This window comes from Mustela putorius, unplaced genomic scaffold (genome assembly GCF_011764305.1).
Source record: "Mustela putorius furo isolate JIRA1106 unplaced genomic scaffold, ASM1176430v1.1 tig00003853_pilon_pilon_pilon, whole genome shotgun sequence".
NCBI lineage: Eukaryota > Metazoa > Chordata > Mammalia > Carnivora > Mustelidae > Mustela > Mustela putorius.
Window position 1 is genome coordinate 43,638,716 of NW_025422005.1, and position 23,000 is coordinate 43,661,715.

The following is a 23,000-nucleotide window of genomic DNA, read 5'->3' on the forward strand; positions in this document are numbered from 1 at the left end:
GGGACCCGCGAGTTAATTTTATCTTATTTTTTTTATTTTATTTTATTTTTTTTATTTTTGTTTTGTTTTTTTTTTTGTTTTTTTTTAAAGATTTTATTTATTTATTTGACAGAGAGAAATCACAAGTAGGCAGAGAGGCAGGCAGAGAGAGAGAGAGGAGGAAGCAGGCTCCCTGCTGAGCAGAGAGCCCGATGCGGGACTCGATCCCAGGACCCTGAGATCATGACCTGAGCCAAAGGCAGCGGCTTAACCACTGAGCCACCCAGGCGCCCTATCTTATTTTTTTTTAAATAAGATTTTATTTATTTATTTGTCAGAGGGGTGGGTAGAGAGAGCACAAGTAGGGGGAGCAGCAGGCAGACGGAGAAGCAGACTCCTGCCGAGCAGGGAGCCTGATGTGGGGCTCAATCCCAGGACCCTGAGATCATGACCTGAGCTGAAGGCAGATGCTTAACCAAATGAGCCACCCAGGTAGGGGGGACCCTGGAGTTTAAATGAGTCCAAGAATCACCTGGAATGTACACAGGGACTTTGGTTTATTGATGCTCACAGAGAAATCTATCAGGGTGACTGGTGGACTGATTCAAGAGAGAGAGAGAGAGTGTGTGTGTGTGTGTTGAAAGAGTATCTAGAATGATGAATGATGCCCACATCAGAGGGAGGGAATCTGAAGGATGGGGAGCAGGTCAAGAGGAAGTTTGGTTCAGGTCTCATGGAGTCAGGGTTGGGGGTCATCCCTACAGAGCTACCCAGAAGGACTCAGGATATAGAGATCTGGGGCTTGGGACCAAAGACAGGGTGAGAGCATCATCTCCTGCCCAAAGGCAAAGAGAAGAAGCATCTCATTATCCTTGGGAAAGATGCCAGTGAGGCCTGAGCTTGCCTGCCTCTCTTGGTTCTGACGGTTCTAGGGATACGTCTGGAGAAGAGGGACCTTATCCAGCTCTGGCTTTTGGCAGGTGGAGCGGCTCTAAAATGGACACCAGGCCCCAAAAGACTCCACTGCCAGTGATACTTGTCATGAGACAGATAACTAATTGTTGCTGAGCCCCACTCGGCATGCAGCCCTATGCTAGGCTCTGGGAAGCTCCACCCCCCATGACATACTGTAGGAGAGAAGCAGCCAGGAGGCTTTATTATCTCCATTCTAGGGCCGGTGTTGAAAGAGGGGAGTCCAAGCTCGTAAGGATGTCAGACCTGGCACCCACAGCATGGCCCCCAAGAGGAGCTTAGTGAATCAGGGAGACACAAGGGGATTAGGAGCACAGGGGAGGAGTCCTGAGATCCTTGGGGGACTAGAAGATCTTCAGAAGAGGCATGGCCTGAGTTCACTGGGAGAACCATGGGGGCGGGGAGTAGGAAAAGATGTTCCAGATCAAGGGAGTGGTGCTTGCGGGAGCGAGCAAAGGCATGTGGGAGAGGGCTTGCTGGGGGACATAGGCTGTGCCATGTGACTGGATCACCAGGTGGCATAGAGGTGCTTGGGGAGCCGAGAGGCTTGGGTCACCCTGGTGAAAAGCTTAGTCCCAACCTGGATGGGGTGGGAAACCTTCATCTATGGGAATCTTCCTGGGGGAGGCAGTGTTTGATCTGGACCTTGAAGAGTGGCCAGGATCTCTTAGGGAGAAGATAAAAGCTGATTATTTTTCCCCTTAGAAAAGTGGTATAAGAAAGATACTGGAAATTCAGAAATGTGGAGAAAGGAAATTATCATTATCTTATAATGAACAATGAGCTCCACTAACCAGTTATAATTTGTTTTCATTTTATTGAAGATCTTTTCAGTCATTTCAGTGCATATTTATTATTAGTATTTTTGCTTTGTTTTGCCTTTTCAGTGAGTATGCTAGTTTGCTGTTGCTGCTGTAACAGCGTGGGGCAGGGAGTGAGGCCGGGGGAGGAGGGGCGCAGAGTAAGAATAAGACTCATTTCTTTCCCAAATACGTCTTGATGTTGGGTACCAGCTCTGGGGCGGGCTTCAGGTACCAGGCAAGCAAAGTCGAAAAGGCATCATCTCTGTCCTTAAAACATTCTCAGATGATGAGAGAAATAAACTAACGAGCAGAAATTTACAGCTTGCTGTCAGAAGTGTTCTGAGCTCTGCTGCAAGAGCAGAGGAGAAACATCCTAACCCAGCTGTGGGGAGGGCATCATGGAGGACTTCCTGGAGATGATGCCTATTGGCTTTCAATAGATGGAGTTAGACAGGTGAAGTGGGAGGGGAACTGTAAGCAGAAAGAGTTAGGGGACCCCTAGGAAAAGAAAGACAAACACAGCTTTCTTGACATAAGAAAAGTCATGGTAGGCCCTCAGCCGTCTTGTGAAAGAAGACAAGAACAAACAGTCACCATAAGGTCGGGGCACAGACCCAGCATATTCAGAAGTGAAGATGGTGCTGACACACATTTTGACTTACCTCCACAGGATCTCAGTCCCTCTGAACACTGAGATAGCAGACCCACTGGAGAGCCAGAGACTTGGTGATGTTGACCCTTACAGGCCTTGAGATTCTGCTCTGGGCTCAGTCACCACCACATGACTTTGGCCCCATGTCCATGCTGATTCCCCTCTGCACATGCGCCTTGGTGACCACGCATGCAGCCATGGCTTAAAAGCCCCCTGGGATGCTCCTTTTCTTGTTGCTGGTAAAACCCTTTCTTTTCCTATCCTTGGGCTTGGCTGTGTCTTTTGGTTCACCACCAAGAGGTGAACCCAGTTTTGGGCAACAGAGTGGGAGGGAAAGAAGATTCTGTGTGGAGGGCCCATCATGAGAGATAGGCAGAGAGGCCAGGACCATTCCTGTGAGTCTGGAGTTGTGTTGCTACAGCAGAAGTTGTGTAAGAGGGGACAGGAGGAGAGGAGATGGGGGCACAGTTCCAGCAGTGTAATGAGCTACACACACTGTATAAGCCTCCCAGGGAAAACAACTTAAATACTGGATAAAATATAATAATCTTTGAAAGGGCATCTCTCAGCTGATGGTATAGGAAATTCTGCAAGATGACATGTAGCTGTCTGAAGGGGAAGCAACTGTCAAGGCTGAATTTGGTCCTGAGGAATTTTGCCAAACCCTGGTGACCCTGAACTTCCACTCTGGTACTTGTACAGATTGAGGTGACAAGGGACAAAGCCTAGGACTCCCCTCCAAAGTGGGGATTGTAGTAGTAGATACCTTCATGAAAATGGAATCCAAAGGCTGTACCCTTTATAAGGGTTAAAGAGAAATAAACCCACTTGCTGGTTTTGATATTGGTACTTTGTGAGTTAAAAAAAAATTCCCTTGGCGGTGCCTGGCTGACTCAGTTGGTAGAGCATGTTAGTCTTGGTCTTGGGGTCATGAGTTCAAGTCCCACATTGGGTGCGGAACCTACTTAAAAAAAATAATAAATTCCTCTGAAAATGATTAACCACAGGTTGTCCCTCACACTGGTCCTTGGTCCAAATTCATACCCCCTAAGTGGTCCAAAACCTCTTAATTGGTAGAATTTAGTTTAAGGTAGTCGGGGGTACCCCAAGGTGACCACCAGGAGCAAAAACAAATCTTTTCAAGAGGAACATAGCTTCAACCAGGACTTACGGAATTCCCAGGCAAAGGGTCAAGGAAAATGAACAGCTCATAGTCTGCAACCCCAAAACTCCTAAGAAAACAAGGCCCCAAGAGTGAAAACTGACAGAAAGGCAAACAGCAGAATCAGATCCGGGAGGTATTTAGAAGTCAAAACAACCGGACATGGAATAAAGCAGTATGTTTAGGGCGCCTGGGTGGCTCAGTGGGTTAAGCCGCTGCCTTCGGCTCAGGTCATGATCTCAGGGTCCTGGGATCGAGTCCCGCATCGGGCTCTCTGCTCAGCAGGGAGCCTGCTTCCTCCTCTCTTTCTCTGCCTGCCTCTCTGCCTACTTGTGATCTCTCTCTCTCTCTCTCTGTCAAATAAATAAATAAATAATCTTAAAAAAAATTAAAAAAAAAAGCAAAAAAAAAAAGCAGTATGTTTAAAGAAATAAAAACTACCTTGAAAATACGAACAAACAGCAGTAGACTATGCAGAATGACCAAGTGAATTTGAGAGGGAGCAAAAGAGAACTTCCAGAAATGAAAAATACAATTAAAATAAAAAAATTTATTTTAAAATATTTTTATTTATTTATTTGACAGAGAGAGAGAGAGAGAGAGATCACAAGTAGGCAGAGAGGCAGGCAGTGGGGGGGGGGGAGCTCCCTGCTGAGCAGGGAGCCCGACGTGGGGCTCGATTCCAGAACCCTGAGATCATGACCTGAGCCGAAGGCAGAGGCTTAACCCACTGAGCCACCCAGGTGCCCCTAAAATAAAAAAGTTAATGGGAAGACTTAACATAGCATAGACACAGCTGATTCGCGAATTACATAAGATCTCTCCAGAGAGCCGCGAGATGGGAAGTGGGAGAGGTGAAGACAGGGAGAAGGGCTGGCCTGCAGGTAGTCAGAGCAGGAGAGGAACTGCGAGAGAAAGAGGGAAAGGCAATTATTTTCTTATATTTGTGGAAAAACTTCCAAATGACTGAGCACCAACCTCCAGCGTGAGGAATCATCATGGATCCCAACTAGGAAAAAATAAAATAAAAGTTATGTATAACTGCATATGTCACAGAAAGACTGCAGAACTCAAGTCAAAGATCTCAGAAGCAGCTGGAAATAATAGGTTGGTCACCCCAAAGCTGGCTAAGTGACTTCTCAAAGCATTGATGGAGCCAGGCGGACCTAGACTATTGATATTACCATTGCTGCTCTCGAGTAAAATAACAGACACCCTGAATTCTGCATACAGTAAAAATAAGAAAGAGGATAAAATGAAGTTTTTTTTTTTCCAACAAAAACTAGAACTCACCACTAACAAACTCTTACTAAAGAAATGATAAAGGCTATTTTTTTTTTTAAGATTTTATCCATTTGACAGAGATTGAGAGAGAGAGAGAGAGAGACCGACCACTAGAGAGGTCTCCCACAAGCACAGGGAGCAGGAGAGGGAGAAGCAGGCTTCCTGTAATGTAGGGAACCCAGTGCAGGGCTGGATACCAGGAACCTGAGATCATGACCCGAGCTGAAGCCAGATGCCCAGCAACTGAGCTACCCAGGCACCCCAAGGCTATTCTTTTTTTCTTTTTTAAGGATTTTATTTGACAGACAGAGATCACAAGCAGGCAGAGAGGCAGGCAGAAGGAGAGAGAGGGGGAAGCAGGCTCCCCACTGAGCAGAGAGACTGATGGGGTTTCGATCCCAGGACACTTGGAATCATGACCCGAGCCAAAGGCAGAGGCTTTAACCCACTGAGCCACCCAAACGCACCAAGGCTATTCTTTTTTTAAAAGATTTTATTTATTTATTTGTCAGAGAGTGAGCAAGTGATGGAGAGAGAGAGAGAGAGAAAGCAAGGCGGGGGAGGCAGGCAGAGGGAGCAGCAGGTGCCCCACTGAGCAAGGAGCCTGATGTGGGGCTGATCCCAGAACCTGAGCTGAAGGCAGATGCATAACCGACTGAACTACCCAGGAGCCCCAAGGCTATTTAAAAAAAAAAAAATTATGTATGTTTTAGAGAGAGCAAGCTGGTGCGTGTGGGGAGGGGCAGAGGGAGAGAATCTCAAGCCAATTCTTTGCTAAACACAGAGCCCCACGTGGAGCTTGACAGCACAACCCTAAGATCGCAACCTGAGCCGCAATCAGGAGTCAGACACCTAATGACTGAGCTGCCTGGATGTCCCAATGAAGGCCGTTCTTCAGGTGGAGGGTCCGAGATTCAGTTTAAAAAAATGTCAGATATTAACCAAGGTATTGGTTAAACCTAAGCCACATGGATCACATAAAACAATAGGGTCTCATTGGCAGGGTTTAGAAAGCAGAACTGGGCTAAAATAAAGGGTGATAGCATCAGAGTTGGCAGGTGGCTGACTACAACTCTTGCAAGGTCCTTTCGGTTTTTATTGGTTGGCTTTCCTGAGGTGGATGACGCTATTACTTAATTTCAGACTTTGCCAGTAAGTGTGTATGTTCACAGGGCTAGGGTAATAGACATGAAATATGTAGCTTTCACCAAGCAGAAGAGAAAAAAGCAGAGTATGAGAAGGCGGACCAATTCAGAAATCCTAAGGCGAGTAAGGAAAAGAAAAGTAAGAAAAAAAGTTAAAAGGCGAGATTCTACTTCTAGTAATGGCAAAGCAGCTCCTTTCAAACAAGCATCCCAAAGATAACGGCGGCAAACTCTGGACAGAATATAAAAAACAGCTTCCTGGGGACACCTGGCTGGCTCACTTGGTGGAGCACATGACTCTTGGAGTCGTGAGTTCAAGCCCCGAATTGGGCGTAGAGTTTACTTAACTTAAAAAAAAATACTTAAAAAGAAAACCGAAAAACAACTACTTGAAGATTCTGGAAAGAGGTAAAAAGTAGAAAGAGATCAGAGGGGGGCCAGCATTTGGAAGGAGCAGCTACCACATGAAAAAATATATGAAATCTCACAAACAGTATTCAACCAAGGAAGCCAGAAACAAGAGGGTCGCTGTACAATTCCACTTAACGAAGTACAAAAACAGGCAAATCTAAATGATGGTATTAGAAGTTGGGATAGTGGATACCCTTGGTGGGGGATAGTGATAGGTCTCTGGGGTCTGGGTGATGTCCCATTTCTAGGTCTGGGTGCTGGTTACGTGGTGCGCTCGGCGAGAATTCACCAGAATTGGCATGATACGTCCAGTTTCCTGTATGCATATTATGTTACAGTATGAATTAACAAATTCCAAAGGGAGCAGAATCAGGCAGGCAGGAACAGACTATGAGGGACCTTGACACCAGACCAAAAAGCTTGGACGTACCCTGTGGGCAGGGGGAGACATGGAAGGTGTGGGAATGAGTTGTCAGGGAGGCTCCCTTGCTGCGTCTGCGGCTAGCCCAGGGGAGAGCTGGCCCTGTGGACACTATTTAGAAGACTGGCCAAAATCTGGGCTTCCAGGGATGAGGACCTGAGCCAGAGTGGAGGGTGTGGGGTTGGAGGGACAGGACAAAGTTGGAAGGACTTTTGTGCATAAAGTCAGGGGAGAGGAGGGAGGAGTCAGAGGGGGTTCTAGGAAGAGGCTTGTCACTGCAGCTGATGGACGAGGAGGGGCTCCTGGGACAAGACAGGAGTTCCTGTCCCAGGAGAATTTTGTGGAGAAAGAAAATTTGGTCATACTGCTTGGTAGGCCACGTGGAAGAAGCAAGTGGTAGGAGCTCTAGGTGGCCCAGGCCCCTGAGGCAGCAAGGTGGAGGGGTTGGGGGGCAGAGCCAGGAGCAGGCAGGGCAGGGGCACAGAAGGCAGAACCGGGGGCGAGGGGAGTGGGGGGAGCAGAGAAAGGAGATCTGACTTGGCAGGAGGGAATTCACTGTTGAGCACTGAGACGCCTGGGGCAGGGACCTGGGGCGGGGGCGGTGAGGAGGATTTCCAGACTGACCTGGGTAACCCGGAATACAGCTTAGTGGTTAGTTTCACTACAGCTTTTTAAATGGTGCCCAGCGCCATTTGCCAGTGTAGTCATTGGTAATCTTACTCAACATAGTAGTAGTGCCTTTATTGCCTTCTCCTGGAATCGAGGTTTCAGGGTCTGGGTCTTCCGGCCCGGCCCTCATTCCCACCCAGCTCCTCACTGTATCTGTACCTGGGGCGAGGAGGCAGGGTAGAGTAGGGAAGAGATAAGGGACTGTCATGACCTTGGGCCAGGGTTTTCCCTCTGTGGGTCTCCTGTTTCCTCCACAGGGACTGCCTGATTCCAAAGCCCTTCGCACTGCGACCCACGCCTCCCTATCAGGTATGCTGTACCCCAAACCTGCAATGTTTCTCAGAATCAGTCACCCCAAGATAAACAAATACGTAAGGTCATATGGTGAGGGGCTTTGATGGGGGCACTTGAATGCTGGGCACGGAACCTGGTCTTTGTTTGAGTAAGGTCATTTCTCAGTAGTGGTAAAGGGTTCTTCTTTGAAAGGATACCTCCCAGCTTCTAGCTACTGTATAGGCAAAAGGAGGAACCTCATTGGCTGGGAACTCCTGAGCTATGGTGACCTCACAAAGACCATAACACCAGCCTGGGCTAGGGGGAGACTAGGTAAGCTGAGGGGTGGCTCTGGGAAAGTCCCGGGGTGGAGGCAGCCTCAACAGCCTCCACAAGGCATTTACCACCTTGACCCCACCCCTCCTGGGTAAAAGTCTCCCCCTGGCTGTAACTCCACAGTTAGAACTTCATACCTTTGGCTTAAAGCTGAATTTTTTGTAACCATGTGGATGCCCCAGGTGGAGGTAACACATTGAACTTTATAGCAGCAGCTCAAGGCCCGTGGAGAAAATTTAGGCTTGTTTTGAGAGTACAGTGGGTGAGAGTTGGGGGAGGTGAGAAGACCCCGGAAGGAATGCTGTAGACTGGACTTGGTGGGGGAGGGGGGCAAGAAGGCAGAGACCCTGGAAGCCAGACTTGGTCTTTATCTCAAGTTCTTCCACCCTATCCTTACTGGTGGGAGGGATGATGGGGAGGAGCATTTACTGGGGAACTACTGGGGGTCAGGTGTTGTGATCCGCACTATGTACATTACCCATTTTATTCCCTATGCTAATCTTACGGATTGAGTATTAAGACTGATGCTCAGCATGGTGAGGCCACCTGCCCACACTCACACCACTGGTGAGAGACTGAGTAGGTTTCAAATTCCAGTCCAGCTGACCCCAAAGCCCTGGACTGGTGCATTTTAACTGGGCATCAGGAGAGTTGTGTTGTTTTCGTTGGACTTTTCTGCTAGGGTAGGGCCTAAGTGGCAACGGGAATGGGGAGTGAGAAACAGGGAGATGTGGCTTTACTGAGTGATTCATGGCTCAGAAATCTCTGGGATGTTGTAGGAAAAGCTGTCAGTTGAGAGGACCTGGATTTGAATTCTGACTGCCATTTTCTGGGGCTTTGCAAACATTACTTTAGATTCCTGAATAGTCTGAATTAACATGCCAGTAAGTGAGGATAATGATACCTATCTTAAAGAGTTGTCAGATAGCCACCCCCCATCCATCCCTCCCCCATCCATCCCCCACCCACCCATCCCTCCCCCATCCACCTATCCACCCATCCATCCACCCACCCATCCATCCACCCATCCAACCACCCATCTACCTATCTACCCACCCATCCACCCACCCATCCATCCACCCACCCATCCACCCACCCATCCATCCACCCACCCATCCATCCAACCATCCACCCAACCATCAAACCACCCATCTACCTATCTACCCATCCATCCACCCATCTATCCATCCATCCATCCATCCATCCATTCCCTTACTCCATGTATGTTTCTGAACCTCCCCTGTGTGTTAGGCACTGTGCCATGTGCTGGGAAAACAGGGTAAAAAGATGGCCAGACATAGACAAGTTCATTTTTTTTAGAGTGGAGACATACAAATAAACAGAGTGATCCTCCAGAATAGAGTGATCCCACCTACATTTGAGGGTCTCAGGAAGACTTCCTGGAGGGACTCCTAAACTGGCATCACAAAGGATGTGATGGAGGTTTAGATGGCGAATCTTGGGGAAGTTTACAGGAAGAAAAAAGCGTTTTACAAAGGCCCCAAGTCAAGAAGGAGGCCAGCACATTTGAGGCACTGGGAGAAGTTGAGAGGGATTCAAATATGGGGTTGGGGAAGGGAATGGAGGGAGCAGGAGGGGAGGGCAGGCCTGTGGGCTGAGGATCCTGGCAAAAGAAACACAGTAATCACACTGTAGACAGGGATATCTCCACCAGCAGCCTACCCAACCAGTCACTTCGGGGAAGGGTGGAAGTGGGGAGAGCTTGATAAAAGTCGGATTCCTCAGCCCCTTCAGAGGTGCCAAGTGGAGGCCCAGAAATCTGTCTTATAAAAAATATGAGGTTTACCTACACCCCATCATCTAAAAACCCATGAGGAGTCACAGACGGGTTCTACAGGGGAATGGCATGGTTGGGTTGGCATGCATTTTTCTTTTGTCCTAGAATATCTTTATTTCCCCTTCATTCCTGAGGGATAGTTTTGCCTGATCGAGAATTCATGGTTGACAGCTTTTTTTTGTTTCAGCACTGGAAGCATGTGTGCAACCTCTCTCTGGCCTCCCTGGTTTCAGATGAGAAATCCTCTCATTCCAATTGGTGTTCTCTGATATGTAATACTCTCTGGTTGCTTTGAAGATTTTTTTCATCGTTTTTAGTTTTGGGGAGTTTAATCCTGATGCATTTGGCATGGACTTCTTTGGGTTTAACCTGTTTGTGGTTTTCTCAGCTCCCTAGATCTGTATGTTTATGTCTTTCACTAAATTTGGGACATTTTTAGCTATTACTTTTAAAAAAAAAGATTTTATTTATTTGAGAGCGAGAGCATAAGCAGAGGGAGAGAAAGGCAGAGAATTAGAGAAGCAGACTCCCTACTGACCAGGGATCCCAATGGGGGCTTGATCCTGGGACCCTAGGATCATGGCCTGAGCCAAAGGCAGGTGCTTAACTGACTGAGCCACCCAGGTGCCCCTCTGCTATGACTTCTTTGAATGTTTTCAGTACTCTCTCTTCCTCTGGAACCCTAAGAGTGTTAGATATTTTGTTTTGCACCACAGGTCCCTGAGGCTCTTTTCCTATTTTTTAGTCCATTCTCTCTCTTGCTCAGATTAAGTAAATTTCATTGCTGTCTTCAATTTCACTTATTCTGTCCTCTGCCCCCTCTACCCTATTATTGAGCTCGCCTAGTAATTTAAAATTTTTTCAGTTGTGTCCTTAAAATAACTTCTATTTTAATTTCAGTTATTGTATTTTTCATAACTTTTATTTCTTTGCTAAAATTTTCTAGTCTTTCATTTGTTTCAGGAGGATTGATAGTTGCCTGGTGAAGCATTTTTATAATGACAGCTTTTAAATCGTTCTTGCAGACTCCAGCATCTGATTCATCTCAGTGTTGGCATTAGGTATTTTTTCTCGAGATGAGATTTTTTCCTGGTTTTTGGTATGGTGGGTAATTTTTGATTATGTCCTTGATATCTTGGACATTATGTTAAGAGACTTTTGATCTTACTTAAATCTATTTTAGCTGGCAATCAACCTGTTAAGGTTTAGAATGTAGGTCCTGGCCTGCCTTTATGGACTATTGTTCCAATGGTTGTTTTAAGAGGCTTAGTATGCCTTGTTCTTCTGGCCCTGATGGGGTTCTTGTTCATTCCCAGTGGTACCACCTGCAGGGGTAAGACGGTGCTTCCCTTGGCCACCTGTTGTCACTGGGAGGCCAGGAGCTGTGGGACCTGGTAAATTCCTTGCCATTGGGTGGAGAGCCCCAAGAGGCAGGGCTCTGCTGACACTGCTCCTGCAGGTAGATTGGTCTGCTGCTGCCCCAGATATAGACTGGGGATTAGAGCTCCCCACTGGGGGCCTGTCTCTTGTTCGGCTTCCCCTACCCTGGTCCTTTGGCCAGGGAACAGGCTTTTTTTCCCCCTTTGTATGTGTGTATGCACACACATACTCTTGGCAGATCTGTGTCTGTGGGCCTTTCTGGTGCCCAGTCTGGGATATATAGGAGATGAAAAGAAAACCCCAAGGAATGCACCCAGTGTCATCTGTCCAGTCCTGAGATTCCTAGCTAGTCCACTGCCTTCTTCCTAGCTTTCAGAGTCCTTTTATGGTTGTCGGTTGAATCATTTCCAGGATATTTAGTTGTATTTGGAAAGGAGGAGCAGGGAAAAGTGAGTCTATACCCTGTTACTTGGTACATGCATTAAAAAAATTGTGGCATAATGTATGTAACATAAAATTCACCATTAGTGACATTTAGTACCTTCATGGTGTGTGCAACCACCGTCACTATCTAGTTCCCAAACATTTTTGTCACTCCAAAAAGTAAGCCTGTACCCAGCAAACAGTCATTTCCCATTCTCTTTCCTTGGTCCCTGGCAACCTCTTTCTGTCTGCCTGAATCTGCTTTTAGTCTCTCTAGATTTGATTATTCTAGATATTTCACACAAATGGAATCATACAGTATATGGCCTTTGTGTCTGACTTCTTTCACTTCACATGGTATTTTCAGTTTGTCCTTAGCGAGTATATTCTTTTTTTATGGCTGAATAATATTCCATTGCATGGATAAGCATTTTGTTTATCCATTTGCCAGCTCATGGACATGTGGGTTGTTTCCCCACTCTGGCTCTTGGGAATGTGCTACTGTGGACATTTTGGTACAAGTTTTTGTTGGAGCATCCATTTCTAATTCTTTTGAGTGCATAGCTAGTGGTGGAATTGCTGGATCCTAACTTCTTGAGGTAGCACCAGCCTGGTTTTTACAGAGGCTATACTATTTTACCTTCCTATCAGCACTATTTGAGGCTGTCAATTTTCTGTATCCTTGTCAACACTTGTTATTTTCTTTTTTTAAAATTTTAAACTTAATTTTTAATTTTTAAAAATTAAATTTTAAATTAAAATTTTTTAACTTTTAAGCTTTTTAAAAATTTTAAACTTTTTTTAAACTTTTTATTTTAAAAGTAATCTCCATGCCCAATGTGGGGCTCAAACTCATGACCCTGAGATCAAGAGCCATATGCTCTGCTGACTGAGCTAGCAGGTGCCCCTTGTTATTTTCCACTTTAAAAATTATAGTGGGGGGCGCCTGGGTGGCTCAGTGGGTTGGGGCCTCTGCCTTCGGCTCGGGTCATGATCCCGGGGTCCTTGGATCGAGTCCCACATTGGGCTCTCAGCTCAGTGGGGAGCCTGCTTCCTCCTCTCTCTGCCTGACTCTGCCTACTTGTGATCTCTGTCAAATAAATAAATAATATCTTAAAAAAAATTATACTTGGGTATAAAGTAATATCCCATCATGGATTTGATTTGCATCTTCCGAAGGACTAATGATGTTGAGCATATTTTTGTGTGCTTGTTAAATATTTGTATATCTTCTTTGGAAAAGTGTTGAATTCAAGTCTCATTTACCTATTTTTAAAAATGGATTGCTTGCCTTTTGGATGTTGAGTTTTAAGAGTTCTTTATATATTCTGGGGGTGTCTGGGTGGCTCAGTTGGTTAAGTGGCCGACTCTTGATCTCAGCTCAGATCTTGATCTCAGGGTTGTGATTTCAAGACCCATGCTGGGCTCCATCCTGGGCATGGAGCCTCTTTAAAAAAAAAAAAGTTCTTTTTATATTCTGGATACTGGGCTCATCAAATATATGACTTATAAATATTTTCTCTCATTCTGAAGGCTGTCTTTTCACTTCTTGATGGTGTCTTTTGATGCACAAGTGTTTTAATTTTGATGATGCCTATTTTACTTTTTTTCTTTTGTTGCTTGTGCTTTTGGTGTCACATCCAAGAAACCAGATGTAAGGTTGTGAAGATTTACTCACATGTTTTCTTCTAAGAGTTTTATAATTTTAGCTTTGACACTTACATCTTCATTCCTTTTCGAGTTAATTTTTATATATAGTGTGAGGTAGGGGTCTAATATCATTTTTCTGCCTATTGAAACATGGTAGTCCTACCATCGTTTGTTGAAGAGACTATTCTACCTCCAATGAATGGAATTGTCATCCTTGTCAAAAATTAATTGACCATGGATGCATACGTTTATTTCTGGACTCTCAGTTCTATTCCATTCATCTGTATGTCTAGCCTTATGTAAGCACCACATCGCTGAATGCAATTTTAAAGGAGGATATGTGCTGCTCAATTTGGAAAATGGTGTGTTGGGAGCAGTCCCTACATACAGGGGTCTTAGGCAATGGGATCTGCTCTAGGGTTTGGAAAGGGTGATAGAGACAGGGGGAGATATTTGGGAGCTTTTCTGGAACCAGAGTTGGCTGAACTTGGCCAAAATTGGATGCAGCTGGTGAGAAAGAGAGTAGACAAGGATGATATCATTGCCAGTTTCTAGAAATGGAAGAGAATAGGAAGGTCTGATATAGGGGAAAGATGGCAAGTTCTGTTTTGGATTCTCTAGGCATCAGGTGCCATGATGTCAGATGCGTGTGTGCACACACAGATGTGTGGGTGCATACTTACAAGTACTTAACACGTTCCAGGCCCATATAGCTGATAAGTGTGTTCTCCATGCGGAGCTAGAAGATCCACTGATAGTTACACCCCCGGAGAGCTCCAGGAACCCTTTTTCAAGGCCTGGAAGAGTTCACGGAGGAGAGAGGATGGGAATCCATCAGTGATTCTCAGTCTTAGATAGGATCAGCTAGTTGCTTTATACCTTTCCTCTGCCCTCCCTGGGCTTGGGAAGCAAAGGCCCGTAGGTAGCTTGTGGCTGCCGAGTCAGTACCGAGCTCCTTTGGCTCTGCAGTGTCCCACCCAAGCCCGGCAACAACCACCACTCTTCCCGATGCACAATGTCCCTTTGGTGGAGGGTAAGACTTGGGCTGCCCCATTCAGGTGGCCCTGAAGCCTTGCCTGTCTGTTGCAAGATGAAAGAAGAGGATGAGGGAAAGAAGAGGGGAAAAGTGGGGGAGATCTGTTCATTTCTCACGCAAGAGGGAGGGTCAGCTAGGGTTGAGAGCTGTAGCTTTCTGCCCAGGGAGCCTGTACTACACACCTGCTCTGTTAGAGGGATGGAGTGTTAAGAGGGATGGGGATTGTTCTCTTCCACAGCCCAAACCATGGAGGCCTTCGAAAATCCAACACATGGCCTCAGAGGCTGCACCTGGTGCATATTTTTCCAGGTTGAACGCCTCTCTTTGATAACTATGGTGTGTGCGTGTGTGTATGCACGTGCACGCACACACGCTTATCCACAGGTGGGAGGGGTGATGAAGGGAAGAGCCAGGGTTTTTTGGAAATGGAAGATTTTTTTTTTTAGCTCTTCTTTCAGTCAAAGAAGGCAAAACTGTGAACACAAATTAAGTATAGTGCTCTTGGAAAGGGGGTGTGTAGGCCAGGAGTCCTGAATTTTTTAATTCCATTAGCTTCAGGGTCCAATCAGCTCTGGGGCTGAGGCAGGATGTGAAACTATTCATGATCTGCTTGCTTGGAATGAAGGCAGCTCTCACTGGGCTCTGAGCACCTTACGCCTCTCTGCCCGCAGTGCCCGGCAAAGAGTAACGGAAAGATAGCTTTCATTTAGAGAGGACCTTCGGTAGCCCGTGTGTTTTGTGTTGGGCACTGAAACCTCCACCACCATGGGTGGCAGGCTTGATTCTTCCTGTGTTAGAGATGAGCAGGATGAGGGCCAGATGGGGAAAGTCTCCTGCCCAGGCTCACTCAGACTAGTAAGAAGTTGAACTGGGACGGAATCCAGAGCCATATGACTCCAAATCTATGGTCTTTCCAAAGCCAAGCTATAAAGACGCAGAGCAAAATTTACAGAATGAGTAAATGAGTTAGTGAATGAGTTAGTGTGTGAATGAATAATAAATGAATGAGTGATGAAATGAGCTAGCGAATGAATAAATGAGTGAATGAAGAAGTCCTAAAAGAGGAAGCAACTTACTTACCGAACAGTTCCTGTGTGCCAGGTGCTGTGCTAGACTCTTGGAGACCTTGTTACCTAGTGGAGAGACTAGATATTATTATGCGTCAACAAGGGAGAAGTGGACAAGATACCCTGGGAACTTACAGCGGACCTCACCTTTCCGGGGGTCCTGGAAGGCTCTTAAGTCGAAATTTGAAGGGAGAAGCCATAGGTGCTAGCCAGGGAAGGGGTCTGGAGAAGGGTGTGCCCAAATCCTGGAAGACCCAGACCGAACCCGGGAGCCTGGCTCTTTGGAGAAACACAAAAGCGTTGAGTGGTGGTGGCATGGAGTGGGGAAGGGAGTATGAAGGTGTAAGAGAAGTGAAAGGGGCAATAAGGCCAGACACAGAAGGCTGCTTTAGGTCCTGCTGAGAGTTAGGGACACCGTCCTGAAGACAGTGGGAAAAGCTGGGGAGGAGTTAGGTGGGTATGAGGCATAAAGAAAGGGTCTTGGCTTCCCTGAGTGCTGGTAGGGTGGGTGACATTCCTTTCCTTGACCTCTACTTCCTTAAGTATATAATGGGACATTAATATCTAACTTGAGGACTCTGTGTGTGTGTGTGTGTGTGTGTGTGTGTGTGTGTGTAGGGCAGATTTGCTTAGCAGATGTGCATGCCTGGCCTGTAGACTTTGCTCAGCAATCACTGAGAAAACACACTTGAGCTGTCTCGGTCTTCTTCTGTCTCCTCCCAGGGGCCCAGTCCTGCTTAAGAACACCATGCATGCAGGTGAGCTGTCCCAATGGTTCCAACGGGGAGAGGAGCCCAAGTGCGGGAGTGGGGTAGGGTGCGGGGAGGGTTGGGGAGTTCACCCCGCAGCTGGATTGCTGGTGTGAGGCGGCTCTGGTCTTGTGGCCTGCCCCCCGGTTTTCCTCCAGGTAACCTGCCTCCCCCAGAATAAGCAAACTGTCAAGGCCAGTGGGTAGCTCTGCCAGGGGCTGCTTTGAAAATCTAGTGCCACAGCTGTCTGCAGAGTAATTCTAGAAATTTAGGCTGGAAGTTGGCTCACCCCTAAAGGAGCTCCTCCCTGCCCTTTTCTACCTTGTTCTAGTACTTATGGACTTCCCACTGGGTGCTAGAGGCTGGGGATGTCCCAGGGACCTAAGATGAGCATGGTTCTTGCTACCTCTGTCAGAGGCTAGATCATGAAATGGGGCACTGGAATAAAGTAGGATGAATATTTTGCTGGGAGGAGTGGGCTTGGCAAAGGACAGCATGAGGAGGTTTCAAGCCAAGAGAATTGCATGGTGGGCAGAATGCTGAGAGGAGGCAGGGTGTGGTCAGAGAAACAAGGTGGGGGGGGGATGAGGATCTGGCTGGGACCCAGAGCTCAAGGGGTGAGGCTGTGTAGATGGATCTGGAAAGGTGGGCTGGGTGTGGTCATGACAGACCGGGGAAGTCCTGCAAGGGCTTTCATCCTAAGGATAGTGGGGAGCCGTGGAAAGGTTTTAAGCATGACTTAGAACGTGAAGCACGCTGAATTTGCCTTTTTCCCTCCCAGGAGCATTGCAGGGGGCTCAACAGTTGGCTGTTGGAGAGAAGGGAGCAGCGGCATTGAAAAACTGCCAGACTGGGCATGGCCCTGAGCCCAGGGGCTAGTGCTGTCCTCCGTGAAAGCCCAGAGATGACACCTAGTCTCAGCATCACTGAGGTCACAGATGTAGGCTCTGGTACCATCTCTGGGTCTCACTCAGACATGGGCCTCGTTCCTGTTATGAGCCCACCTCCAAATCCTGGCTCAGCCCTTGTTCCAAAACTTAATCCAAGTCTGAGTCCTGTGTCAGAGGAGTCCCCTGGCCTGGTGACTGGTAACACCCCCAGGCCTGTTGACAGCTGGGCTGTGGGTCCCGCCTCCCTCCAGATCACCACTTCCCATTCGGGTGAAGTCCTGGGCCTGAGTTCAAAACATGTCTCCAGGCCTAACTCCCAGAAGGCCATAAGTCTAGCCTCAAACCTCGTTCTGAGCCCCAGCTCTACTGAGACCCAGGGTCTGAGCTCAGGGAGCCACACAGGGCCCAATTCTAAGGAGGCCTTTAACTCCCACTCAAGCCAGATTTTTGATTTGGGTCAGAGTAACTCCAACCCTTCCAGGCCTGAAGCAGACCCATTTATAAGGCCCTATTCAAGAGAAGCCCTGGTTGTGGGCCACTGTGTCTCCAGGCCAGGCTCGAAAGCACTCCTTATTCCAGCCTCAGACTCTCCTCTGGACCCAGACACCAAACAGATACTTGGTGCGGGCTCAAGAAACACCTCCAAGTCAGACCTGCATGCAGCTCGAGGTTCCAGTGGGACCCTGATCCCAGATGTCAACGAGACCATCACTGTGGTGTCACAGAAGATCTCCGGGTCTGTGGCAAAGGGAACCTTTGGAGCAGCCTGGAACACGAGCTCCAAGGGAACCATCAACATGGCTTCCAAAGGCAATCCCAGGTCTGACTTGAACATGACCATCACTCAGGCCTCATGCTTGACCCTGATTCCTGGCCCCAATGACGGTATCAGCCTGCACTCCAGCACCCATGGACCCAACCCCACCCTTTCTCCACCCTCGTGCATGACCCTGCTCCTGGGCTCCAATGAGACTGTCAGCTTGGGCTCCAGCCTCATCTTCAGTGACACCTCCACCCTGACACTGAGCAGCCAGCAGGATTACTCTGAGGGCAACAGCATCCACACCATACCCTTGGATGAGAATCTGGGGAGCTGGGGCGAGATGGTCAGCACTGAGACAGGTCAGTTCCCGCTGGGGTTCACCACCTGTACCAATACAGACGAAGACACCAAAGCCTTCCAAAGCATCCCAGAGGGTGAGTACAGCAGGGGTGACAGCCCCAGAGAGGGCACTACCTGGGAAGAATTTTGTATTCAGACTCATGGGGGCAAGGAGGCTAGAGAAGAGGAGTGGGAAGAGGAAGGAACAGCATATAGTGGGAAAGGAACAGCATACAGTGGGGGAAGGAACACCTGCAGTGGACAGCATGAAATGCATTAATTAAACACAAGAAATCCAGCGCTCAGCCTCTGCTTGCTGTGTGACTTGGGACAAGCTACTTAATCTCTCCGAGCTTCAATTTCCCTAACTGAAATATCTCCATATCATAATGCATTATTATGTCCAAAATATGAGGCACATAACTAACTACGCATTTCTTTCAAAATGTATGCCTCTTTCTTTCCAGTTAAATTTCAGACCTGGCTTTTCAGGTTCAAGTTTGACCAACAGAGCAGGCAGGCTCTAGGCTCAGCTCACCTCTGTTGAGTGTCTGCTGTCCTCACTTAAGTGAAGCCTTAAGTCCTATCCAGAGCCTGCCCCTCACTCAGCTGGGATACACAGGAGTTCTGTAAATTAATCCCTTAATGACTTATGATGTTGTAAAGATCTTTTCCCAGTTATTTATATCTCCACATATTTTTGTTTGTTCATGCATCAATACCATATTGTGATTTTTAAAAACATACCGTGGCTTTGTAAATCTGTATTTACAAAGGTATAATAGGTATCTGGTAGGATGAGAATTCCTCTTTGAAGTTCTTCTCAGAATTCTTCTGAGGACAATAGCATCCGCACTTTGCCTTGGAGGCTATTAGTTGACCCTCATTTTTCCATAAACATTTTATTTAAAAACAAAAAAAAATTTTAAAGGTTTTATTTTTAAGCAATCTCTCCACCCCACATAGAGCTTGAACTTACAACCCCAGCATGGAAGCTCATATCATAAAGCAACAACCCCCAGCCCTCTCTCTCCAGGCTCTGCTAAACTCTAATATTCTTTCTTTCTCTGAATTTGCCTACTCTAGAGAGATCATGGAAGTGAAATCTTATATTATTTGACCTTTTGTGTCTGGTTTATTTCACTTGCCCTACATTCATCTATGCTGTACCGTGTACACTACTTTCTTTTTATGGTTGAATAAAATTCCAAGATCTGTACCACATTTTATTTGTCCATTTCCCCTTAGATGGACGCTTGGGTTCTTTCCACTTTTTGGCTATTGGGACTAATGCTGCAATTATAAACATCAGTGTGCAAGTACCTGTTTGAATCCTTCTTTTCAAGTCCTTTAGATATACACCAAATCCAGTGGATTTGCTGGATCATCTGGTCATTCTATCTTTAGCTTTTTGAGGAATTGCTAAGCCACTTCCCAGAGCAGCTGTACTATTTTGCATTTCCACTAGCAATGTTCAAGGGTTCCAGTTTCTACACTATTAATCTCTCCTTGTCAGCACTTGTTATTTTCCTTTTTTTGAAAATACTTTTATAATAGACATTCTAAAGGTTGTACAGTGGTATCAAATTGAGGCTTTGATTTGCATTTCCCTAATGATGACTGATGTTGAGTATCTTTTCCTATGCTTATTGACTGCTTGTATATCTTTGGAGAAATGGGTGTTTAAGTCTTTTGCCCCTTTTCAAATTTGGTTGGTTGTTTCTTGTTGAGTTTTAGAAGTTCTTTATATATTCTGGCTACTAGTTTTTATCATATAGATTTGCAAATATTCTCTCCTCTTCTGTGAGTTGTCTTTTCCTTCTCTTGGATGGTGTTCTTTTTTTTTTAAAGATTTATTTATTTATTTATTTGAGAGTGAGTGCATGCATGTGTCCATGAGCAGGATAGGGGGGGCAGAAGAGGAGGGAGAGGGATAAGCAGACCCTGCCCTGTGTCTTGAGCCGCTCACAACCCTGTAATCATGACCCAAGCTGAAATCAAGAGTCTGATGCTTAACTGACTGAGCCACCCAGGTACCCTGGTAGTGTTGTTTGATGCACACAAATGTGCAATTTTGATGAAGTCTGGTTTATTTTTTGCTTTATTGTCTGTCTTTTGGTGTTGTATTCATGAAATTATTGTCATATTCAGTGTTGTGAAGGTTTCCTCCTATGCTTGCTTTGAAAGGTTTTACAGTTTTAGCCTTTAATCTTTGTCTTTGAGGCAGTTTTCATATATAGTGTGAGGTGGGGATCCAACTTCATCCTTTTACATGTGGAAATCCAGTCTTCCCAGAACCATTTGTTGAAAAGGCCATCCTTTCCCCACTGAAAGATCGTGGCACCCTTGTCAAAAATCAATTGACTACATTCATTTTTGGGCTTTCTATTTTATTCCATTGGTCTATATGTCTGCCCTTATGCCAAGACCACACTGTCTTGATTACTATAGCTTTGCAGTTAAGTTTTGAAATCAGAAAGTATGATGTGAGTCCCCTTTGTTTATTTGTTTTTTCAAGATTATTTTGGCTAGGAGCGCCTGGGTGGCTCAGTGGGTTAAGCCTCTGCCTTTGGCTTAGGTCATGGTCTCAGGGTCCTGGGATTGAGCCCCACATAGGGCTCTCTGCCTACTGGTGATCTTTGACAAAGAAATAAAAGCCTTTAAAAAACATTATTTTGGCTATTTAGGGTCAATCTTTGCTTTTCTTTTTTTCTTCCTTTTTTTAATCTTTATTTACTGGGTGCCTGGGTGGCTCAGTCAGTTAAGCATCTGCCTCTCCCTCAGGCCATGATCTCAGAGTCCCAGGCTCGAGTCCCACGTCAGGATTCCTGCTCTGCAGGGAGTCTGTTTCTCTTTCTGACCCTCCCCCCACTCCGGCTTTCTCTCTCACTCTCTCTCTCTCTGTCAAATAAGTAAATAAAATCTCTTAAAAAAATAGTTTTATGTAGTTAAGTAATCTCTACACTCCATGTGGGGCTTGATTTGACCCTGAGATCAAGAGTCACCTGCTCTTCTGATTGCAGCCAGGTGCCCCCAATCTTTGCTTTTTATTTTTATTTATTTATTTTTTTAAAGATTTATTTATTTATTTATTTGACAGACAGAGATTACAAGTAGGCAGAGAGACCGACAGAGAGAGAGGAGGAAGCAGGCTCCCCGCTGAGCAGAGAGCCCGATGCAGGGCTCGATCCCAGGACTCTGAGACCATGACCTTAGCCGAAGGCAGAGGCTTAACCCACTGAGCCACCCAGGCGCCCCCAATCTTTGCTTTTTAATAGGAACTTTCTGCCCATTTGAATTTTTTAAAGATTTTATTTATTTGAGAGAGAGAGTAAGCCCGGGAAGGAGCAGATCGCGAGGGACAAGCAGACTCCGCCCCTAAGCGTGGAGCCTGAGTAGGAGGTCATCCCACAACCCTGAGGTCATTATGGGAGGCGAAGAGAAAACAAGAGTCAACGCCCAACCAGCTGAGCCACCCAGGCAAGGCTTGTCCATTTGCATTTGTAAAGACAAAATGTTTTCAGGAAATAGACCCTGCCTGTATCAGTAGAATGTAAAGTGTACTAAGAATCTCAAATACAGCTCCATGAGCATTTACATATGTATGCAAGCTGGTAACCACTGCAGAGAACCAGACAAAGATCTTCCCCAGCAGCCCAGAAGCGTCCCCTGTGACCTTTCCCATTCAATACCCTATCTCCTGGGGCTAGGCTTTCTCAACGTTGGTGCTCCTGATGTTTTGTGTCAGATAATTCTTTGCGGCATGGATGTAGGTATGGAGCGGCTGGTCTGTGCTTTGTAAGATGGATACCCGGACTGTCCCCAGTAGATGCTAGTGGCACTACCCTCTGTTTGTAATAGATGTTGTGTGGAGAGGTACGTGGAGACTCTGTAAGCATCCCATTTCCCATCAAACTTTCAGCTATTTGTGTACTTGTTCTTATTAGTACAGACTCATGATTCCTTAGGTCATTCAATGAATTATAATCTGTCGCTACTGCTATTTATCGTGATCCTCAAATCATTCCCATTTTGGCCAGTGGGATCCCCTTTAAGCGAGCTTTCACGTCCCAATGACATGTCCCCATCATTCTTGGAGCTCTCTTGTTTTCTGCTACCAGACGTTTCGGGCTCATTCTGCACGTTCTTGCCCAAATCTCAGACTCAGCCATTTCTCTGAGGAGGTTTGTACCTTTTAGTGGAAAAGGGAACCTAGGAGATGAGATCTTGAAGCAAGCTATGTTCACGACTATTGGTGTCTCTGCTTCTCCCTATTGGCTCCTTCCTCCTGAAGCCCTGGTGGCCGAGATGGCCCTGAAACAAGTTCTAGGCACTCATAGGCCCTCAGAAGGAAAGAGACCTATTTTCTTTTGGGTTCCCCTCAGTCTCTTTAATAGGGGGTCTATCAGTCCTGTTCAGTGTGGCGGGGGGCATGGGTTGCTTTTATTGGTCAAGCTTGGGTTCCAGGCCCAGCCCTACCTGAAGAAGGGGTGATGTGTGTGCTTGCATAATTCAGCTTCCCTAGATCCAGGGAAAGGGTAGCCCACAGAGAAGAAGGGCCTCTTTCACCAGAAAGAAAGATGAGGAAATCCAGGGCTGACAAAACAGATATAATTAATCAGAGTTTAATTATATGTTGTGGTAACAGCTCTTTCACCCTGAAGGTCAGGGAGGCCTTGCCGAGCAGTGGCAGACAGGCAGAAATTTGAAGGAGGGGAGCCCTAGCTGTGCAATGGGGTGTGGTAGTGGATGCGCCCAGGTAGAGGAGACCACCTGTGCAAAGGCCCTGAGGGAGAAG

At 46.5% G+C, this 23,000-nt stretch overlaps 1 protein-coding gene across 8 annotated transcripts in view; it reads left to right on the forward strand.

Annotated features, from left to right (window-relative positions):
- The first annotated feature begins 8,073 nt into the window (after positions 1 to 8,073).
- MROH7 (maestro heat like repeat family member 7) overlaps positions 8,074 to 23,000 on the forward strand; it is a 50,414-nt gene continuing 35,487 nt past the window's right edge. For 6 of the 8 annotated variants that reach the window (XM_004751595.3, XM_045064576.1, XM_004751600.3 and 3 more), the window contains exons 1-3: positions 8,111 to 8,295; positions 16,185 to 16,219; positions 16,992 to 18,297. In XM_004751595.3, coding sequence (XP_004751652.1) covers positions 17,067 to 18,297 — 1,231 coding nt within the window. In that variant the 5' untranslated portion in view covers positions 8,111 to 8,295; positions 16,185 to 16,219; positions 16,992 to 17,066. The other 2 variants (XM_004751597.3, XM_004751596.3) reach the window with 2 other exon arrangements.